General features: G+C 35.3%; 1 protein-coding gene and 1 non-coding gene across 3 annotated transcripts; both read right to left on the bottom strand.

Moving 5' to 3' along the window:
- Nucleotides 1–4,863: 4,863 nt before the first annotated feature.
- Nucleotides 4,864–21,051, bottom strand: LOC18444376 (ABC transporter G family member 22). 2 transcript variants are annotated; one of them, XM_020673713.2, is made up of 11 exons: nucleotides 20,909–21,051; nucleotides 19,816–20,188; nucleotides 18,956–19,062; nucleotides 17,346–17,572; nucleotides 9,060–9,215; nucleotides 8,354–8,537; nucleotides 7,853–8,161; nucleotides 7,218–7,508; nucleotides 6,470–6,754; nucleotides 5,953–6,060; nucleotides 4,864–5,198 (listed from the first exon to the last, which is right to left on the bottom strand). In XM_020673713.2, exons 1-11 carry the CDS (start codon nucleotides 21,038–21,040, stop codon nucleotides 4,959–4,961), a joined length of 2,412 nt encoding a protein of 803 aa, XP_020529372.2. In that variant the 5' UTR covers nucleotides 21,041–21,051; the 3' UTR covers nucleotides 4,864–4,958. The 2 variants fall into 2 exon arrangements, with proteins under 2 accessions (XP_020529372.2, XP_020529373.2); XM_020673714.2 differs by having other exon boundaries at nucleotides 9,060–9,125.
- Nucleotides 15,462–15,566, bottom strand: LOC148779716 (U6 spliceosomal RNA). The gene has a single exon (XR_016045114.1). It is a non-coding gene; the product is annotated as a U6 spliceosomal RNA (small nuclear RNA).
- Nucleotides 21,052–22,424: the final 1,373 nt, after the last annotated feature.

Genomic DNA, 22,424 nt, shown 5'->3' with positions numbered 1-22,424 from the left:
TGAAAACTTGAAAATTTTGAAAATTTTCTTTCCAAAAAATGCATTATAAAATACAATGTAGAACTTCACCTATATGTGTTTTGTTGTGTTTTCCTCTACACACATAGATACACATATACAAGGACACCTAAACAGACATACATATACAAGGACACCTAATTTTATCGAGAGATACATGTCTATATGATAACACCCCCCACAAACTCAAGATGGAGTTTGGAAACCAAACGACAGGCCTCAAAAACAAGGCAAGAACAAAAGAATGGGGATCTTGAAAGAGATGGTGCAAAGGTTTTGTGGGACATACAAATAGATTGGGTCTTGTAAATAGATGGTGCAAGGAAAGGCGGGCTTCAAGTCTTTGGTAGACTGTGCAACAAAAGACGGTGCAAGAGATAGAAAAGATAGTGCGACACACAACTGTTTATATTGGTAACGAGATCTCTGTTGATGCATGCAATGAACAGTGATGTAGACAAAAAAACCAACGAACAGGAAAAGTGTGGAAGGCGGAGAGTCAAAGCACGACTTGCCAATGTGGCTCAGATTAGACAAGTCCACATACACGACTTGACAGTGGGGTTTAGATCGATAGTAGGTCTTAGAAAATCTATAGCTCTGATACCATGATAGAATCTCAGAATCTCTATAGTGAACTCTCTGTATGTGATGTAACAAAGAGTAAACAAGACCAATATAAATATACAACCAGTAACAGTTGTGGATAGATACATATGATACTTATACATGACACAATCTTATCATAATCAAAAGATATCTATATTCATACAAGAACACCTAATCTTATCAAGAGATACATATTCATAGGATTCATATGAAGTATCCATATGATAACACACACACACACACACACACACACATATATATAAATATATATATATATATATATATATATATATATATATATATATATATATATATATATATATGGGTTATGTTTGGGTGCCCACACATTAGAGTATTTTATAATTATACTCAATAAATTTTGGATACTTATATATATTTGATTTATATATAGTATTTTTTTTTAAATAAGGGTATTTTTTGTTATTGGGAGGGGGTGTGATATTAACCACATGGAGTGTAACATCACCTACATTGAGCATTAAATATAATTAGTGTGCTTCATGTAGGTCAGGGTAGCCCATTAATTCACAGCTACATATGAGCCCAATGGTCCATATCGAATATGTGAGCTAGTAGACTAACCTCAGCCTTTCCCATATATATATATATATATATATATATATCATCATCATCATCAAAGTCTTTTATCACGTAATTGGGACCCGCCATATGAATTTTGGTCCACCATTCTGCTTTATTAAGGGCTATACCCTTAATGAGGCCATTAGTCTCCATTTTGTTTTTCACTACTTCTAATCATGTTCGTTTGAGCTTACCCCTTTCCCTTTTCTAGCCTTCCACTTGAACTAACTTGCACCTTCTAACTGGTGTTGCACTGGGTATGTACCACATATAACCAACCTATCTAATCTATTTTTTATCATCTTATCGCCTATTGGTGCCACACTTAAATTCTCTATAATGTATTCATTTTGAATTTTTTCCCCTGTTGTATTGTCATGCATCCATCTCAACATCCTCATCCAGTTATCCTCATTCTATGGGTATATTGTTTTTTTTCTGCCTTGGATTCGACCCAATGAAATAAAGCATGTCTCACAACTGTCTTATAGAACTTTCCATTATGCTTCATTGGTATGGGGTGACCTTGTAAAATTTTAATTCCACATCTCCACTTTGCCTACTAGCTCTAATTCTATGAGCGACATCTTCCACAATCTTTTTCTTTTCACGAATTATCGACCCAAGATATCAAAAGTGACATGTTTTTTGTATTTCTTGGCCATGAATCTTAATTACTTTGTTGCCTGTACTCCGATTATTACTAAACTTGCATTCCATATACTATGTTTTTGTTCGGCTAATTTTATACTTTTAGATTTTAGAGCATCCCTCTAAAGTTCTAACTTTATGTTGACATTGTTTATGTCTCATCGCAAAACTATGGCATCAGAGTTAAGTCATTACGATACCTACTTAAATCATCCAAAAATAAGACACAAATGTATGAGCTCAATATTGACCCCTGATACATAGCTATTGTAATTGAAAACTCATTTGCCTCTCTTCTAGTTGTCCGTATACTAGTTAGTTCTCCCTCGTATATATTCGTCACCAATTCATTGCAGTGTCTATTCTTTTTCTAACACCCAGCAACTTAAAACACTAGGTAATCTATTATAAGCTTTATCTAAATCAATAAAAATCATATGGAGGTCTTTTTCCTTTATTTCAAATTTCTCAATCAGTTGCCTAAGAATAAAAAGGGAAATTATTGACCCTTACTCTAAACTTCTCAATCAGTTGCCTAAGAATAAAAAGGGAAGTATAGAATGAGACCATTTACCTTTGATACAAGATGGTCACAATAATCTTGACCATTGTATGTGAAGTTGAGTGGTTGTAATTATCATATTGACCAAGCTCAAACTTCAAAAGAAATCAAACTTCATGACATCCAAGCTATCAAATTTCACATCAAATGATTATAAGGAATTGTGACCACCTTGTATCAAAGGTAAATAGTCTTATTACACTTGCATTGATCACCACTATATTCATTACTTTTCTTGTGTCTTTTGCCTAATCAACTTCACCTTCAATTACGGATGACAGAAGGTTTGATCGCCATAAGGTTTGCCAAGTATAGCTATCTAGATTTCATCTTTTGGTACTATTTATTTGGGTCTCAATTCCTCTTTAGAGCACGTTTAACTCGCACGAAAATATTTTCATATAGGAAATTCCCTCATGTGGTTAGGTGTGAGAATATTTTCACTTCAATTAGTTGTCAATTGGTGTGAAAAGATATATGAAGACCAATTGATGTGAAAATATTCCTACATCTGGCTACATGATGAAATTATTTCGTAAAAATATTTTCACGTGAAACAAATGTGCAATTAGTCTATTTGGCTTTTCCTATTTCTTAGCATGACTGTATATCCATATCTGTGAGAAAAACTACGCCTAATATGGAGAACTTTGTAATAGCAAATTTAGCAACATAGTAGGAACATCTTTTTAATGCTCCTTTCAGTAAGACATTGACTAAGCGTGGCAACAGGTTGGGCCAGAGCCAAGGCAAAGCAAATCTTGGCCTTGGCCCGAACCTTGTCCCCATAGAGTTGGCCCTAACAAGGCCAGGGATGGGCCGAGACAAAAGCAAATGAAAAAAACAAAAAGTAAAAATACGGAAAAATTAGAAAGGAGGGTTGGCCGGCACTGGCCGTAACCAAGCCCTAGGGTCACAGTTTATGATCTAGGGCCTACTTTTTTAGGGCTAGATGAACCGGGTCGATCTGGGCCACACAACCCATTGCCTGCCCCAACATCTACCAAGATTAAGTGCTTTGAAGTTTCAAGTAATGGTTCCCTCAAATGTTTGAACCGGTCCAAACATCACCACTGTTATGAGTATTACTGCTATTTATGGGCCGTTTGAGCCCAAAATCGATAGCTTAAAGCTCAAGTTTGACATGTCTTTGAGTATAGTATTATAGAGTAAGTATTTTTTAGTTATTAAGAGCATACTGGCTACTGTTTTGGTGAGGGGTCTTGTCAAATCAACATATGTTCAATTATTTGTTAAACTAGTTAGATTGGATTTTAAAATATAAAAAAAAAACAGAAAAATAGTCTAAAAATATGACACATAATATAAAGCAAATTGTTCAATTTGGTTAGGTTGGTCTAACATGTTGAAACTGGCCCGTCATTAACTAAAAATGATGAAACATGGGTTTTAACCAATTTTCAGCTAAGCCCCATTTTCACTTTTGTCTAGCCCAACCAAGTAACTAGTCGGCAATCTGACGAATTGGACCATCACAACTATTCTAGCTTTGAGAACTATGATTTGTTTTCATGTTTTGTTTAACATACGTGTAATAAGAGATCTTAGTTTTTTTTGTCTGAGGACATTTCTTTTTCTTATATATGGCACATATAGGGTGATTGATAATAAATTTCATTTATTATCAAAACTATTCAACTTTTTCATATGATTGATACATGTATAGCACATAAGTTGATTGTAGCCTTTAAAATAACCATAGTTTCTTTTTCTCTTTTTCTTCTTTTGGGGACCAAAAATAATAAAAAAGGGACAAAACTATTGGAAATGAGATTTGCGACCAAAATTGGTAAGGGGGTCTGTACGTTAAAGCCCTACCCATTCTATAGGGTCTTCGTTTTAAAGTGTCTTCGTTTTAAACTTGTAGGGATGAAGTTTCTCTAAGGCCTAGGCTTTATGAAAACCAAATAAAGCGTTACCTCAAATCTTCGTCTGGAACACACTTTCGGCAACAGAAATTTCTATCAGGGCTCTAAAATCAATTTCCAATATTGACAATAAATTTTGAAACTAAAAAATATACAGATCGTGCGGATCTATGAACATTTATTTTTAGGATGAAATGAACAGTCTAGACAATTTGTGAAAAATATATACTATTTTTAGAGCCTAAAATTTTAATTTATTTTGCAACCATAATGTTCAAACAATAGATGATTGATGTAAATGCTTGAATCACAAATTTTCGATGAGAGGTGAGGCTTTGGTTATTTTGATAGGGCTGCCGCCCTATCAAACCATTTTTCGTTTTTGTATGGGCATTATTCTTGATCTTAGACAACATGGACCAAAGTGCCTCATGGAGTTAAATATTTCCAGTTGAAGATAAGCATTTATTGCCAAAGGTTTTTCTCTTGCATATGGCATCACTATATTAACCATTAAACTGGTCTATGACATGCTTAAAGTGATCAACCAATTTATTATACCTCAAATCATAGCATAGTGTATCCCATAGCATGGGAAAATTTGTTCCCGGAATATAGAGTTAAATCTAAGTTACAGATGTGAGTTTCATTCTCCTAAGAGAAATATATGCCAAGAACCGATATCCGAAGACCATAGCAATCATGGCACAAGCTTCTCTTCCACCAGAATCCAAAGTAATCCCTTTAATAGAGAATGATTTGCATGAATTCGATCCTGAACAACTGTATTGAATCTTGAGAAGTAGCCTGTAAGTATGGTAGTTGAATGAAATATACCGAATCCATGAGATGAAGGATGGTACATTCTGCAACAATAGATTTGATGTTAGTTAGTAACTTCATATTTTTAGTTCCTATGAATGTAAAATAAAACATGCTTAAATGGTTAAAAAAGTTTTCTATTTTTCCCTTAAAGTAAACTTTAATTGTGAAGTTAATGGCAATGTGTAATTTTTTATATAGCTTAAATGGATGTTGCTCTTTTTTGAAGCCACTTATATGATTTTTTTTAATCTTTGGGCTCCATAGTGTTCTGGTTTGTCTACTTTCCCAAGATACAATTAGATTCCACAACATCAGTCTATTGTATCATTAAATTGTTTCTATGAATTTTCTCATAGCATTACATTGTTTGGAAATGCGCATCCAAGGAAAGACACTATAACATTGCTTAAACATGTGCACATGAACTACATTTGTCTTGCCCATTAAGTACAGCTTTTATAGAAGATGAATGGAATTCAGAGTTTTATTATGGAGATATTCACAATCAAGGACATTCAGATTTCGAATTAATTTTTCCAGACTAATATTTTGATATTCTCTAATAGAATTTGAGTTTCTAGGCCCTAATTTATTTTTTCTGAAATATTTGGCTCTTAAAAGTTTGTTTTTTGAATACACACATGTGCAAAATGCGCACTAGAACCAGACATACAATCAAAATTCATGTATTACATGAAATAAACTCATGGCTTTACTATTTGGACTTCATGTATTTTGAAAAGGTTGTGGAAGAGTTTCGGTGCTAATCAAAGAGTGTTGAGTGAGGACACTAACCTGTACAAAGAAGCCTCCTGCCAACATGAAGGTCATAACAACCACAGATGCTAGTGTCGTCGCTTTCTTGGCATCCATCAAACTAGCTCCTATCACTAGTCCTAGTCCCTGTTTGATAACACAAGATTACTCTTACACTTGGATATAAAAACCTCAATTTCTCAAGATTATTTTTACTGTTCTTGATTTGATGAAGGCCTTACCCAGGTAAATTATCCATTTTGTTTTCCATTAATTATCAGTTTTCTATTTCAGAATGCCTTTTCAAATGTATGCTATCGAGTAGACTATGGAAATCATAGTCCATTGGGGTTACTGCAATTAATGGATACTATCAGCAGGGATAAAGAGAGACTGGGACCCAAATATGAACGTATTGCTAGGTGCCAATCGCTCCGAATCATCACCTATAAGTTCTGAAGAAGGTGATGACCCTTGACCTATCGTTTTCATAATACAATAGATTAGTTACTTTTGCTTCTTCTATCAGAAAATTTTTTCTTGTTGATGACATTACCTGTGCAGCCACAATGCTGAGAAACAGAGTGATCATGCTTAAGAAGAATGCTGAAGTGCTAGCTTTTAAGCCCACCATGAAGTACACAATTAACAAGAATATTACAGGCAAGATCATATCGAGAGGCAAATCACTTGTGATTCTGGCCATGAAGTATGCACTCAATTTGTACGTGTCCACTGCTCTCTCTTTGGCTAACATGGCTCTTTCTTGGGGAAATGTGAAGATGGCAGTAAATACAGGAAAGAAGCCCCAGAATACAGCGATGAAGAAAAGCAAGCCAGCCTGCACATTGGGAAATTTCCTTATGAAAATACGTTAAAAATAATCAATAAAATAATTTCGAATATACTAACATTATTGTACAAATTTGCAAATTAAATATCAGTTTCTTTTGTTTCTAATCATCAATATCATCATTGCCATCATTATCATCATCGAAATTTCAACTTTAAGGATGTATGCTACTATTCTACAATGGATTATTGAAACACAATGTTCCATTGGGATCGTCATCTTATGAAATTATGGAGGGTGATGGAGATGATTGCAACCCACTATAACACATACGGTCCCACTCTTCATCATCACCCATCATTTTATTTTACAATGATGAATCAATGCCCTACTGTTTCTTCATTTTCTATTGAATTACAATTTACTCTCTGAATTAATGGTTCTAAACTTCATATTATAGTTTCTCTAGTTTCACAGGTCAGTCTAGTTAAAATATAGACATGGAACATGCCTGATCTTGTACTTCTTTGGTACTAGAGTTGTCAGAATGCCACCATAATAATCCCAGTATAATAGCAGTTGACAAAACTTGGGTCACTCTCATCCAACTGAGATGGTCATGGCGTCTTTGTTTTAGGCTTCTACAAAAAAGGATCGTGAACTGCTGCCACCAACTTGCACGCCATTCCCTTGATCGTAATACTGCGTGCGAATTGTTCCAGTCATCGTCCGTCTGTGCTGGTTTTAGAACCTTTTTCTTCTCACAGTCTGCCACTCGGGTTTCATAGGCTTCAACTAGGTACTGCAAGAGGTTAAAGCTCATCAGAAAATGAAGTAGATATTCAGCACAAAAGGAGAAAATGGATGCCATCTATAATGGATAAAAGGAAAGAGAATAGAAATGAATTGACAAGAAGTACATAGAATCATATCCATGGAGGGAGAAGTGGTATCCCATTCACGATGCTCATAAAAATCCAAGGGCAATTGAACATATTGATTTGATAAATTGTGGTTTCCTCATTGTCTATTACAGAGAATGAAGCATTTTGCTCTGATAATTTAGGTGTTATTCTTGTTATATATGGATCTAGCATAAGTATAAATTTGTAGTTGGACTTTGGTTTTCCTCATTAAAATTATTACCTCATGGACATCTGATGGTGATGGCTTTGCATCGACTATTTCCACTCGAGAGCTTTCAAGCAGAACTTTATCCTCTAATTCCGAGGGTATTGACTTATCATTTATGTTTCCATTTGCTAGGTCGATTAGAAACTCCGCTGGATTCATTGCTATAAGAGGAGAACACCCAATGGAGTTGAAATACACCATTGCTTCCAATGCCTTCCCTGAATAAAGTAAGCTTCCCTTACCCAAAAGGATCAACTTATCAAATTTGTGAAATAGTCTGCTTGATGGCTGATGAATTGTGATGACCACCGTTTTCCCAGCCTGAAAATTTAAAATTTCAATGTGAAAGCAATAACTAGCCTAACAAAAAATTTAGGTGTGTGCAATGTTCCATAACCATACAAGCCTAGGTATCCTTCTGAAACCTCTTTATTTCAATACAAATAAGTGAGGAGAACTACTATTATGAAATTGACAATTGTATACCTGTAGTCCATTTCAATTGTCATTTACCTCTGCTATGTCATGCAGTATTTGGATGATCCTTAGAGCAGTGGTGGAGTCTAACCCTGATGTAGGTTCATCTAGGAAGAGAAGAGAAGGGTTAAGAAGAATCTCATTGCCTATACATACCCTCTTCCTCTCCCCACCTGAAATTCCTCTAGTGAATGCCCCTCCAATCAATGTATCTTGGCACCTGTGTCAAGCAGAGGCCGAGAGTCAGTGCTTTCTTATGATAAACCAGATTTTTGGATACAAATAATCCTTCCTTCAATTCTAAAACAACATTTATAAATATGTACTCATTCTTTTGATCATCTACTGGAAGAAATTTTCGAATAAAAGAGGAGCAGACATTCCACAAAAATCATCCTTATTTGAGTAATTAATGAATTATGAGTGATCTCAGTACATTATTGGCCCTCATATTTTGCACTTCATGTTTTATTGCCCTTGGAAATTGAAAGAAGGATTTCCAACTAATTATGTTTTACAGGAGAAGGATGGGTTTCATTTCATTAAGGAGATATATTTCTACTTCATAGCAGTAATACCATGTTAGTGAATCTCCCATAGGTGTCTGTGATGAGTGAGTGCTTGTGTGCGCATTGCGTGCGAAATTGAGGTGATAAAGAAGAATTTAGTGGAAAGTTGTGTTCTCTTTTTCTAAGGATTTACTACTAAAATTTATTCAGTGGAAATAGATAGAAGAAGGAACCTCTCGAGTCCAAGTTTCATGATGACATCCATGGCTCTCTCTTCTTTTTGCTGCTTAGACAAGGTCCTGGGAAGACGAAGAAGGGCAGCGTAAGTGAGGGTCTCTTTCACTGTGAGATGAGAAAAGACAATATCATCTTGCAACACGAACCCGATCCTGTCCATGACCAAGAACAGCCATCCCCCACAATGGACATCAGTGCCAGGAGAAATTTAGATATGGAGGTTACATTTCTAAAAAAGTCACTTTTTGTTTAGTAAACTGGACAATTTTATTTCATCCAAGAATCACTCAGGTCACATCTTTTCCTTTTTATATTACATTGAGTGATAGAATCCTCTGTAAGAGTGTTTGAACTTACTGTAGTATGAAGAGAAATTTTAAGAATACTTTGAATATTGCCTTAAAAAGAAATCAGAGGGGTATCTCACCACATACATATGAAGAATTGGGACTAAGGCCTGGCTTAGCCCTATTAATGGTTTATGCTCGGTCGGTGTCGGGCCCGGACTTGCCTTTTTCTAGGTAAATTTAATGAGAAATTTTTTTAAATATAGGCATCCAAGGCCTGGCTTGGCCCTGTTAATGATTCAGATCTGCCCACTTTTAGGCTATATAGAAAGCTTAAAAATTTTAAATATAGGATAGATAAAATTTGAACTTGAGCAATAGTAATTAACTAAGTACACTAAACATTCAGGCCCCAACCCATTATTAGTTTATCATATTACTTTTTAAATACATAATAGATAAAATATTCACTACATCAATAAATTACAAATTCTTTCACTTTCTCACAAACATAAAATCTACTGGAAACAGTTTGTATGAGTCTATGTAAAAAGGAGTCACCTCTTAAAAATCTATTTTTGAGATGAATTTTTAGACTGCATTTTTAAAGACATAATCTCTAACATGGAGATCATGAATATGAAAAAATAAGTAAATTTTGAAAATTAAAAATGCTAATTATATTATGTTTATAATTCTATTAAGAAAACATTTGGGTCGCTAGTTTCAATTGTTTTTAGATGGACCACCTATTTGCATCCATCTTTAAGATGGATGCTTTATATCATGGGACCGCATATTGTAGAAATGCGGTCCAGCACACATATAACAATTTTTCAAATCCAATTTCTCTGTTCCTCTCTCCATCTCAAAGAAAACCCTAAATCTCTCTCTCCATACCCGCAAACCTACCTTTCTTTCTCTCACTTAGATTCCCTGCGCACTGATTTTAAGAATGTATGACACATGATGCCTCAACAGATGGCTTGAATAGTTAGTCACTACCTCCCAAATTTCGACACTTAGAAGCTGAACTGACAAAAAAAGAAAAGATCATGAATTATGACATAACGAAATATCTTGAATGGAAAGCCCTCTCTCATATGTGATTGGATAGCTTGTGTTGCTGCTCACCGCATCACACCCCAATATTTAAGATTATCATGATTTTTTTATATCCTTTTTTTTTCTATTTTTTGTATTTTTTTTTGTTAGAATATGTATTAATGAACTTGTTAGTAAGAAAAATACGTATTGTAAAAAAAGAAAATTGGAAATAATAATAAGAAGAACATTTGAGGAATAAAATTGTAAATATTAATCTTATGAGTGAGTGAAGTCATAACGTATCAATGGGGCAGCCTTTTGCCTAGCTCGGTAAGACTAGCCCCACAAAACTAAGGCCGGGGCAACAAAATATGGCGTGAGGGTACGGCCAAGGCGGACAACTGTTGCCCCAAGGCCGGGCATGGCAAGCTCAGACCATGTTTGGCTAGCCCTTGCCCGTTACCGGTCGATTTTTTTTTGGGTAATTCAATAGGGAAGACAAGCCCCTACTTGTCTTTTCCGATAGCTCAAAGAGTTAGCTTTTTTAAAAGTTGGTACCAGTAAGGATTGGAAACCATAATGTAGTAGAGAAAAGAATTGGGGTGGTGGCGGTAACGCCCCACACACCATCCAATCAACAAAGATAGTTATAGTTTTATCAAATATGTAACTTCTTAAGATTGTATATCGAAAACACCACAGGTCAATCTTGATGTCTCGCGACATTATCATGATCTTTCTCTCCCCAGGTTTTCTTTTTATTTTTCCTTGTAATTTGTGTGTTAAGTATGCATGATTGAACCGATCAATAGCGAAAATATGCGTTGTAACAAAAACAAATGATTTTATTTATAATAAAAAGGATACAAAAATAACAAACCATGTGTTAGTCAAATCTTTTAAATTCCTAAGTTATAGTGATGTGTAAGATAGGTCACAACTTATGGTTTTATAAGCGTGAGAAAGGCACCTATCAATAATATGTCGAATACGTAATTTTCTAACCATTTGAGCCTTTGATACCATGTGGCAAGTACTTTGCTATGAATGCGTTTGTGGTCCTGCTATGATTGTTTTAACCCGTGAGATAGGATTGTAATGGGCCCATCTAATATTTGTCACTCCATCAAATAATATTTGTGGTCATTGAAGTGCGTGGCGTGTACATTGTCGATAAACCGGCAAGAAATTTAGTTTTGCCAAAAGATTTCATGCTCCCTCATGCATGTATTGTTTATCTATACTATCAGGTAAAAGGTAAACTTCAATCTAGGAGTAAGTTTATGATCCCAAATTTTAGGTATGTAACCTTTTCAATAAATATACTAACTTCAATAAAAAAATATTTAAAAAATCTCACTCTCTAGCAACTTGAAAAAAATATTCTCATGAATAGATCACCAATTTTTAGAGGCTTACTACATGATAACAAACACAGAATTTCAAATTGTTCTTTTGAAAGTATTCATCTAGTGATTCTTATGGTTTTCAGAACTTGAGATGGAGAAAATCCATCCTAAGTAGGTCTTGTAATTGACGGGGTATATCTCTAGTATGTTCCCGCGAGAGTGTAGTATACATGAAAGGTGCGAATAGCACAAATTCCTGAGGCATACAAACCATATACTAGCAGTACTCTCAGCTTTTCATTAACGGTTCCTTCGATAAGTATGTCATCAACCCTTAAAATGGAGAAGGATTAAGTTCTATCTTCTTGACCGTTCTAGAAAAGCAGATATTGGGCTCCATGGATATCTACGCATCAACTTGAGGGAGCGTGATGGAGTTTATAGAAACCAGATATTGAGATTGTATATTACAAGATATTAAGTTTCTTATATTGAGTTTCTTATTTTGTGGGATTACTATTATAGTGAGATTTGTTTTCCAAAAAGCAAGAATTATAACTCTATAAATATCTGATAAACCAATGTACTTCATATGAAAAAGATAATGGTTTATGTTCCGTGGATGTAGGCCCCATTACCGAACCATGCATATGATGTGTTGACCTATTTTTATCTCTTCTCGTCACTATTTCTTTTATTGCAAACTCTACACATCTCAAGAATCCATGGCCTAAAAATTCTAGGGAAAGTCATGGTGAAAGGTACGAGCCATACTGACTCTAATTCCATTATGCTACAAGCGAAGGAGAGCATCTGGAATGAAATAGGTTAAAGTGGTTAACATTTTCACAAGAATAAAATATACGTAAAATTGATTATAATTTATAGCCGTTCCTACTCAAATAGTTTGAAAAAAGGCTCTAATGATGTTAATGATGATAATTTACAATAGGGTCATGGGTCACGTTGATGCATGAGCTTAGGCTGGGCTGGAGCTTTACATTTTACTTGTTTAAGGCCACGGAAAATGTGCATGACTTTATTGGGCTTTTCTTTCTTTTTTATTAGTGTTTGAGCGCGTAGTTTGCTCCATCAATAGCATACTATACATTTGCTCTCTCAGGCAAAACATTTACTTAAGAGGTTTTTTTTTTTTTTTTTTTTTTGTTTTTTAGGTTTTAGAATCTATTTAGTTATAACTAAATTATTATTTTCAAAAAAATTATATTTTAAGTTCGTAAACATCTAGATCATTCCCTCCAAAAATTGGATGGTTCAAGTGCAATCTTGGGATGATATTTTTCTCAGGCACATCCAGAGTTCGAGTTGACAAATTTTTTATTTTTTTTCTTTGAGGTCGTTTGCCAGATTTTATTGTAAGTTTCGCCCTAGGGAACAAAATGGATATCCCTAGAGTGAATTTTGCCTGAGAGAGTAAATAGATAGTACACTCCCACAGGAGTAGAAAATATTTGACTTCTAATTTTGAAGATTGATCTAATTTGGTATCTTTACTTCAAGGAAGAATATGCAAATAGACCATACAAGCCATCTATTTGATATCAGATAGCTAGGAGTAATTGTGAACTCTCATAGTACACAATCCCTTATTTGAATAAGCCCATAAAGAAGCCACATCAATAAAGCAAGTCCAACTATAAAGAAAACAAGCCAAACGAGCTTATAACTAAGCCGGCTACGAGCCATGCCTCCAGGCTACAAAGTACTTGTCAACTTCATGCCACACACATGCATATTCAATTATTTATGTAATATTCCACATTTCTAGAATATCATGTTTGTAGTAGTTGTATGACTAAAAATTTCACACATATACTCTCTTTATCTCAATATTCAGTTTAAAAGAAAAAAAACCAATTTGCACCCTATATATGTCAAAATGAATTCCCTCCAACAATGAATCTAGACCGTCTATTTGATGAATTTCAAGTTCTAAGCCTTTATGAATTCAAAATCATATTTTTTTTTTTAAATATTGTTAATCTAATGATAATATAATTGTCTACAAAATTTGGAAAGAAAAAAGATCATTCTAAGGCCTAGATCTAAACATCTCACCAAAATGGATGGCCTATATTAATTGGGCTAAAAAAAAAATTTCTAGGTCGCGTTTTCAAATTTTTCTTTCTTTTGATTGTTCATTAGAAGCGTATATTTTAAATTTTGGATCAAACAGATAGCCCTAATATGGTTTTTGAAGGTTGTTGCATCATATTACTATACAACTCTTGCATGAAATCGCAGCCCATTTAGGGGCCTATTACATAAGTTAATGTCAATAATAAATTATCAAGTATATAGTATTATCCAATGAGCTCAAGCCAAGCTTCACTCCCAGCTCAGCTTCGTGCTTCAATATTAGGGGTCGGAATGGGTCGGGCATGACTCGGACCCCACCCGTCTAGGTCTGAGTTAGACCCGGACTTGACCTGGACTAGGTGACCTAGACCTGACCCACTAGATCGGGTCGGGTCCGAATTTATAATTTATACTAATATATTTGTGTCGGGTTGGCCTCGATGTGGACTCAACCCAACGCATCCCGATAAGATCCATGCTAGACACAGATCTGGACGTGGACTTGGTTAGATCAAGCATTGCTTATTTTTCATCTCTCTCTCACACACACATTTATGCCTCTTAACTCTCAACAATGAAAAAAAATAGTATGAGATAAACCTTCTCTTTAAGAATTACTTTAACCTTTGAGCTATAAGATATTTTATAGAGATTATCTATAAAGAGATAATTTATCTTTTGTACATGGAGGTCACATTAATTCTTACTTATTAGATGTCAAATTGGATGGCTTGGGGTGAGTAAGTCCAAGAATTAATTTTTTTAGAACTTTGTATTTATCCAACGACATTGTTACAACATTCATTTTGAAATTTAAGAGACAATAATGATTGTGACCTCCATGTATAAAAGATAGGTAGTCTCTTTATAAACAATCCCTAATATATAATGGTACATTATGTTAAAACTCACGTCATATAGTTTATAAAACATGAAATAGTAGTAGATTCTATACTATACATTGTAAATTACATAGTTTCGGGTCAACCTAGACCAAGCCCATCCCGACCTGATGTCGGTCCCTAGTTCTGGACCCGGACCCGACCCATCCGGTCAAGAAATACAACCCAAATCTGAACCCAAGTCAGGTCGACCTGATGCGATGGCGGGTCGACCCAATGGTTACCACCCCTATGCTTCATCTTCTTAATTAAGAGAAAGCAAAGGAAAAAATTTACATATGCTCACATATATACGTGAGTCACCTACCATCCAACTTAGTTTGACGGTGGGTGGCTCTTGCATAAATCGGGCGTGCCCGAGTAGTAACGGCGTCCAAAAATAAAACATTGTAAAAAATTTGGACACGGTTATCATGCGGCCAGCCTGCATAATATAGAAATGCAAGCTTGGTAATAAATATATTTTTTAAATATAATTTGATTCTAATTTTTAGAGAATATATAATCTTTAACATGAAGATCATAAATATGAGATAAATAAATAAATTTTGAAAACTAGAAATAATAATGATATTAAAAAAACTTTTAAACCGTTAGTTACAATTGTTTTTAGATGGACCACCTATTTACATCTATTTTTAAGATCGATGCCTTATACCTCTCGGCTGCATATTGTACAAATACGGTCCATCTCGCATGAAACAACTGTCGTTAAAATTTTGGACCATGTCTCAATTTGTGTGTACTATCTATACGCAAGGACCATACTAATCTTCTTTGTCTCGTTCCTGTTTTATCGGATGTCTCCCACTAGATGCACAAAACAAGAATCCTATAACAAAACTAAAACGTTTAGATAAGATAAAGGGAAGAGATGTTTTTGTTGAAGATAAGGATTGGCCCTCGTGGGATGTGTAGCTATAGGCTGTCTAATTTGAAAAAGGACAGGGTTTTGGTGAGTCAGCCGACTCATTTATTACCGTGCGGTCGCTAGTATTTCAAGTATTCATCTTTAAGATAGATATTAAAATAAAGAAAAAAGTTTATATAAAATTTGAAAAAAATTTATATAAAGTTGTAATATTAAAATGTATAAAGATGCATACCAAAAATCTATTGAAAAATGTTGTTTTAACATTAAAAAACCCTCTAATTGATTATCTTGAAATTGAAATATATGAATATAAAAAAAAAAAAAAAAATTATGTACATGCAATATTTGGTGCGAGGGGGGGGGGAGAAGGGGTGGTGGAGGGTAATTTCAAAATGAGAATATGTTTGTCTCAATTTACGGACGGCACCCCCACCCCCCTCTTCCCAAGCTACCCTCTTGTCCGATAAACCAACACTGGATAGGTGAGTTTTTTAGGTTATCCTATTTTTTGCTGTCCAGTATTCAGAATGTCAGATCGCTATCCGATATCCCCAAATTTCCCAATTTATTTCTCTTCTCAATATACTGAGCCACCATTAATAACTTCCTTTGCTATTGTTAAGGATTGAACCCAAAGTCCCCAAAAGGTAAACAAGAAGCGGGCTCACATCCAAAGTATCAAAGACGGAGGAATAATATTCGTGAACAAGTTCATCATAGTTAATGAGGTATTCCTGAACTTGCTGGTCTGTCCTCCATAGCATCGAGCAAGAATGCTTTTGCACAACCAAATCCCCCACCAACTAAAACATATCTCAAAACCACAAATAGAATAAAAATATGAACAATTTCAAGCAATATGTAAGACTTTATTAGTTCACCACAGTTAATGGCGTGTTGAAATAACCAGTTAGTCTGTCCTTCATAGTGACGAAGAACATAGGCCCAAATGTGCAAACTAGATTATGCTGAAGAATTCGAAGAAAAGTCATGTCATACGGTCTGGGGTTCAAGCAAAGTGCCCTAATCTTGGAGGCGAAACCTAGGCTGTGGCCATGAACAATTTACAGAGAGAGCGCTGCTCCAAGAATGTATGCATTTGTCGACGTGGCTGAGGAAGCAAAAGCTCTAACATGATAAGAGAGAAAAACCCTAGTTTTGGGGGGCTTAACTCTATGAGAGGGAAATTCCAAATTAGAGGGCTTGGTAAGACGCAGGTGTGCCTGGTTAGGGCAAAGCTTGGACCCATGAGGGGTTTGAAGCAACGAAGAAAGGAGTTTGGTGGATAATTGGGGAAGAAGCTATGGCCATTGTTGGGACAAACGATGATCCCATTTTGAAATTGACTCCTCTAATATTGGCCATACTTAAATTTCTCAAAAAAAAAAGATTTCTGAGTCCCAAAAATAATACATCTTGAAACATATTATCTAAACCATCTATTTTCAAAATTTTCATAAGTTTATAGATCTACTTGATTTTAACCATTATTGAAATTTAAAATTTTATAATTAGATGTGAAAATAGAATTTCAAATAATCTTAAAAAAAAATTACACCAAAATTACATATTATGATAAAATTTGGAGGTGCGTCTTAATTGGATTGTTTAAGATTGGAACCTTATACAAACCAAACCCCAAAATAAATGTTAGTTTATTCTATACAGATATATTAGTTGTGTATACGAGAGGCATGAGAGAAAGAGAGAGAGTTTTATCCACCTGCGCTTAAGGGACTTGGAGTAGGGCAGGTCATTATAAGTAATTGTTCCTCTAGGAACAATCTTCTCTACCCTCCCACTTAGGAGATTGAGAAGAGTGGTTTTACCACCGCCTGATGGTCCCATCAAAGCTAAAACCTCTCCGGGTTGCGCTGACCCTGTCACGCCATGGAGTATGTATTTTTCTTCCCCTCCATTCTTCCCTACCTGGTATTTCACATCAGTAAACTGTACCAAAAGAGACATTGTTAATAAGCAGAAGGACACGGTTTATATGTATTCATGTAGAAATGAGTCCCCTCTTAAAATTTTGTTTTTAAGATAGATTTTTTAACTCAATTTTTAAGGATAAAAAATCTCTAACATGGAGATCATAAATATGAAAAAGTAAATAAATTTTAAAATTAAATATAATAATTTTATGAATAAAATATTTGGACAGTTAATTTAAAAAAAATTTAGATGGACCATCCATCTTTAAGATGGATGCTTTGTACCTTGGGGGATATAAATGTCGAAATAAGTCCTCCGACCAAGGAACAATTTTCATAAACAAAATGGGGCTAGGCTATTTCCAAAGCTAGCTTAACTGGTGAGTGATTAATTATCCCCACTGTCAGATTTTTAAAACATTGGTCATGATTATGATAACTAAGATTGACTAATAATGAAAATGTTATTGGTAACAAAATAACAACACAAAATTACCCCAAAAAAATTAAAAATAAGAATAGTGCTGATAAGGTGGTATGTTCTCAATACTTGTATTTTATGAATAGTATTTGTACATTTCTTCTTTCAGCATCTATAATGAAATTGGATGGTGGAGATGAGTGTTTGTTGCTCTTGCGCTGTCTGTTGCTCTTGTGCTGAAGAACGGTTTAATTGTTCATTGTTGTGTACGTGTGCCAAATAGTTTTAGCCTGCTTGTAATATGGGGCCTAGATTAGTCATTTAGTAGCTTAACTTCACAGTTGATGCCCCTGTTTTGGGGACATCAGTAATTTTGTATTGACATCATTACCCGTCATTAATTATATTTATTAAGAGGATGGCAAAACTCTGCATTGGTTGGCCTTCTGACCGGTCATGCATGTCCCAAGCCTAGGTAACAAAAGGTTGTGTTAGGTAGGCAGCAATATAAAATTATACTGTTAACTTTTTATGAATCCTATTTTATTATGGTCTTACATGAGGTGACCTTGATAGAGTAAAATTGCGAGACGTGATTCATGTAGTGGACCCCAAATAGTTGGCATGAACCTCTAAAGATGATGATGATGATAGTGAAGTTACCATTTGCTAATAATACCTAAAGAATGATCACTTACAAAAAGAATTTTTTTTTTAAAGAACACTATAAAACTTGAACAAAAAAAAAAAATGATATAAGAAGTGGACTTAAATTGATATAGGAAGAGGAAACCGTGAAATCTCCTCGAGAAAACCAGCAAAGGGACATAGGAAGTGGACTTAAATTGATATAAGAAGAGGAAACAGTGAAATCTCCTCGAGAAAACTAGCAAAGTGATATAGGAAGTGGACTTAAATTTGAACAATTTATCTTTTTCCATGCATGATTTGTTTACATTGAAAATGCACCCAGATTACCTTAAGGGAGATGGGATAAGTCGGCTCTGATTTTATCTTATTGTGGTTGCCGGATTCAAGATCCTTCTCCCAATCTGACCCTGTTTCCTCAGTTACTTCCTCCTGCACTGAGAGTGAGTGACAGTAAACAAAACATTTGTTAGCCATGCATGCATGAAGGAATCAAATGAAGGTATGGTGTTTCATAAACATTGTTTTCCTCTACCTAGCTTTGTTCCCTTATTTTCCATTTATACATGGTCTCTCTCTCTCTCTCTCTCTCTCTCTGGAAGAAAGCATGGTCGGCCCCATAACCTGGCCCTCGGCTGGGCCCAAGTTGGGTAGATCCTGGCCAAAAATATGAATACAAAAACTCCCCAAAAAAAAGAAAAATATATTTAAAATAAAATTAAACAAAATGTGTTTAAATGAACTTAAAAAGTTGTGAAAATGGATTTTGAAAAAATCAGTTTGTGATGGGAGCTATTTTAGACATAATCCAAAATGAACTGAAAATATAAAAATAAGTATTTATGACCAAAACACTTTCCAGTTTTGACCAAAATGATAGAAAACATAAAAACATATTTTACAAATAAATTTTCTTATTTTTTGGATTTTGTAGGAGTTTTTTGAAATTTTTTGTTTTTTTAAGATCCCGATCCTTACCACCAAACTCGGATAGAAAACATAAAAACATATTTTACAAATAAATTTATTATTTTTTGGATTTTGTACAAGGTTTTTTGAAAATTTTTGTTTATTTAAAATCCCGAGCTGGACCACCAAACTCGTGATAAACTCGAGCAAGTCAGGGTTGGCTCGCCCGACTAATCGAAAACTGGTGTGTGCCTATTTGAAGATGTTTCATGTTCTCTCACCATAATCACTTCTATTGAGTCTCCCTATATCTGATAATATATTATCAGGAGGCATGGCAATTCCAGAGAGACAGAAGGAGAGGCCCAAGCTCGCACTCGAGGCTCTGCTAACGGTGGCCCCAACATCTTCAATAGAGCTCCCATTTACTCCATTGATCACCTCATCTATATCGCCTCTAATTTGAGCACTCCTCGACTTGGATCGAAGGCCGCCCCTTCTACTGATGCTAACTTTTCTCCCCAAGATTGTCGCCATATCCAACTCCACCGATTTCCTCGAAGAACCACTCGCTGATTCAAGGCCAGCATCCTTGTATGATGCTATGTCTTCTGATCTCTCACTTCTCAATGTTGTTTCCTCCATTTGCATTTCCTAAACGAAGGTCAGAAACATTTGTCATTTGAATTCATAAAAATATGCATTGGTGATGATGATAATGGCCTCTAACTTCGGGTATGATTTTTACAAAAGCAGAATACATATCAAGATTCGTGTAGTCAACCTCAATTAATTGGAAAAAAACTCTCACGATAATAATAATACGTCGATGAATAAAGACAATAAAGTTGAATAAAGTGCCTGTCTGTCAATATTTGGATAAGGCTTAGTGATGGATGACATGCAAGTAGGAAAGTGTGAGTTTGCTAGCTACTTGTTTCCTAATGGACCCGGTTTTTATGTGGCCAAGCCCGCACATATAGAAATACGGTCTATTTTTGAGATGGATTTTTGGACTTAATTTTTAAAGATATATAATCTTTAATATGGAGATCATGAAAAAATAAATAAATTTTACAAAATAAAAAGTAAAAAAACATTTGGACCCTTAGTTTTCATTGTTTTTAAATGGAACACCTACTAGCATTCATCTTTAAGATGGATGCTTTACACTTTTTAGACTGCATATGTAGTCATGCAGTCCAGCCAGCATGAAACAATTTTCCATCACAAATTAACTAGTTGTGCTACCTACGAAGCAGAGATGGAGGGAGGGAGGGAGCATATGACACCTATGAAGATTTGTTTAGTTGGAGAGAGTGCGAAGCAAAGCATATTACTATGAAGTTTAAGAGAGAGAAAAAGAGAGCTTACCATATGTATCTGAATATTTTTGTTCAAGTGGTATGGGATATGGAGTAAAGAGAGAGAGAAAGGGGGGGGGGGGGGGTAGATCGAGTGGTATGGGGTATGGACTATGGAGTAGAGAGAGAGAAAGGAATGCATATTTATAAGGCATGGTTGATGAAAGGAAGGGAAAGAGGCCATATTTTAGTCGGCTGGACAAGACATGGACGTGGACTTGCCCTCTAACGAAGGGAACCCCTCGGACACTTCCCCTACAAAGTGGGCCACCACGCTTTCCATAAACCGTTTGCGTTAAATTCACCTTTTGCTCCTTCATTTTCAAAACACAAACTTTCGTCTCTATCCTTCTCCCCCCATGTCTCCACTAGGGGTGGCAACGGGTTGGCCCGGTTCTTGTCCCTACAGAGAAAGCTCGGGCTTGGCTAGACAGTATGAGGGTACGGCTGGCTACAAAATACATGAAGCCAAAAAAAATAGAAAATAAAAAATAACAGTCTCGGCTAGGCCGAACCGGAAATGGCCCTAACCTGTCCCTTGAGCCATGGTAGTCAGCCCAAGCCTTACTATTTAGCGCCGCTCCTAGCGGGCCGGGCCATCCGCTGTCTCCGCAACAACTGCACCCTCTATTTCACTTTCCATAACCTACCAGGAAGTTTCTCTCTCCCTCTCTCTTCACAGCGTGCAGGGAAGTCTCTCTCTCTTAATAATTGGTCATTCTGGCGTAGTGCGTGACGGTAACTCGTACGTCAGCAGCCGTGCAATGTACAAATAGAACGCCTAAGGCGCTTTAGACTGCCACCACTCAATGGGCATTGTACATATGAAGGACAGTGATCAGAGATACTCCATGGATTACATTCTCTTTTCTCATGCCATGTGCTTTGGACTACTTTACCATTCACCCAGTAAAGTGTGTGGTGAGGATTCTACAAGGCGCCCACCATATGTTGACAATATTTTTGTTTTAAAGTTTATATAGAGCCGAGGCTCTAAACAATCAAATTAGACCCCACCAAAACAATTTCATTAGAAGAGGTGGTTTTGATGCCCAAATATCCTCAATTTTATCATCTCAACATTAAGATGCATGGACATGAGAATAAATGGATTTCAAGTTTTGGAAATAATACATCTTGTAACACATTTTTTTACCATCAATTTTCAAGATTTTCAAGTTTTCATGGATCTGCTCGATCTACACTATTTTTCAATAAGAAAATAAAAATATATTTTAAAGGTATCACAAAGATTTCTAGTATCGAAACTACATTTCTATATACTATTTGAAGGTGGGTTCTAATTTGATTGTTTAGAGCCTAGGCTCTATTCAAACCGCACCCCTTTTTTTAATGAGTAATAACCCTTTTCTTTCAGCATTTGATAAGAAATAATCCTTTCATTTCAATTTGTACATTGTCTGAACATTTGATAAGAAATGATCCTTTCATTTCAAATTGTACATTGTCATCTAATGGAAAAAGGTCCCGGTAGCATTTTGGATAAAGGAGAAGTTTATATAGAG

Source organism: Amborella trichopoda, chromosome 11, assembly GCF_054954075.1.
Source record: "Amborella trichopoda isolate Santa Cruz 75 chromosome 11, AtrichopodaSantaCruz75HAP2 v2.0, whole genome shotgun sequence".
Lineage (NCBI taxonomy): Eukaryota > Viridiplantae > Streptophyta > Magnoliopsida > Amborellales > Amborellaceae > Amborella > Amborella trichopoda.
Note: the sequence above shows the minus strand (reverse complement) of the source record. Positions and strands in the feature narration are given on the sequence as shown.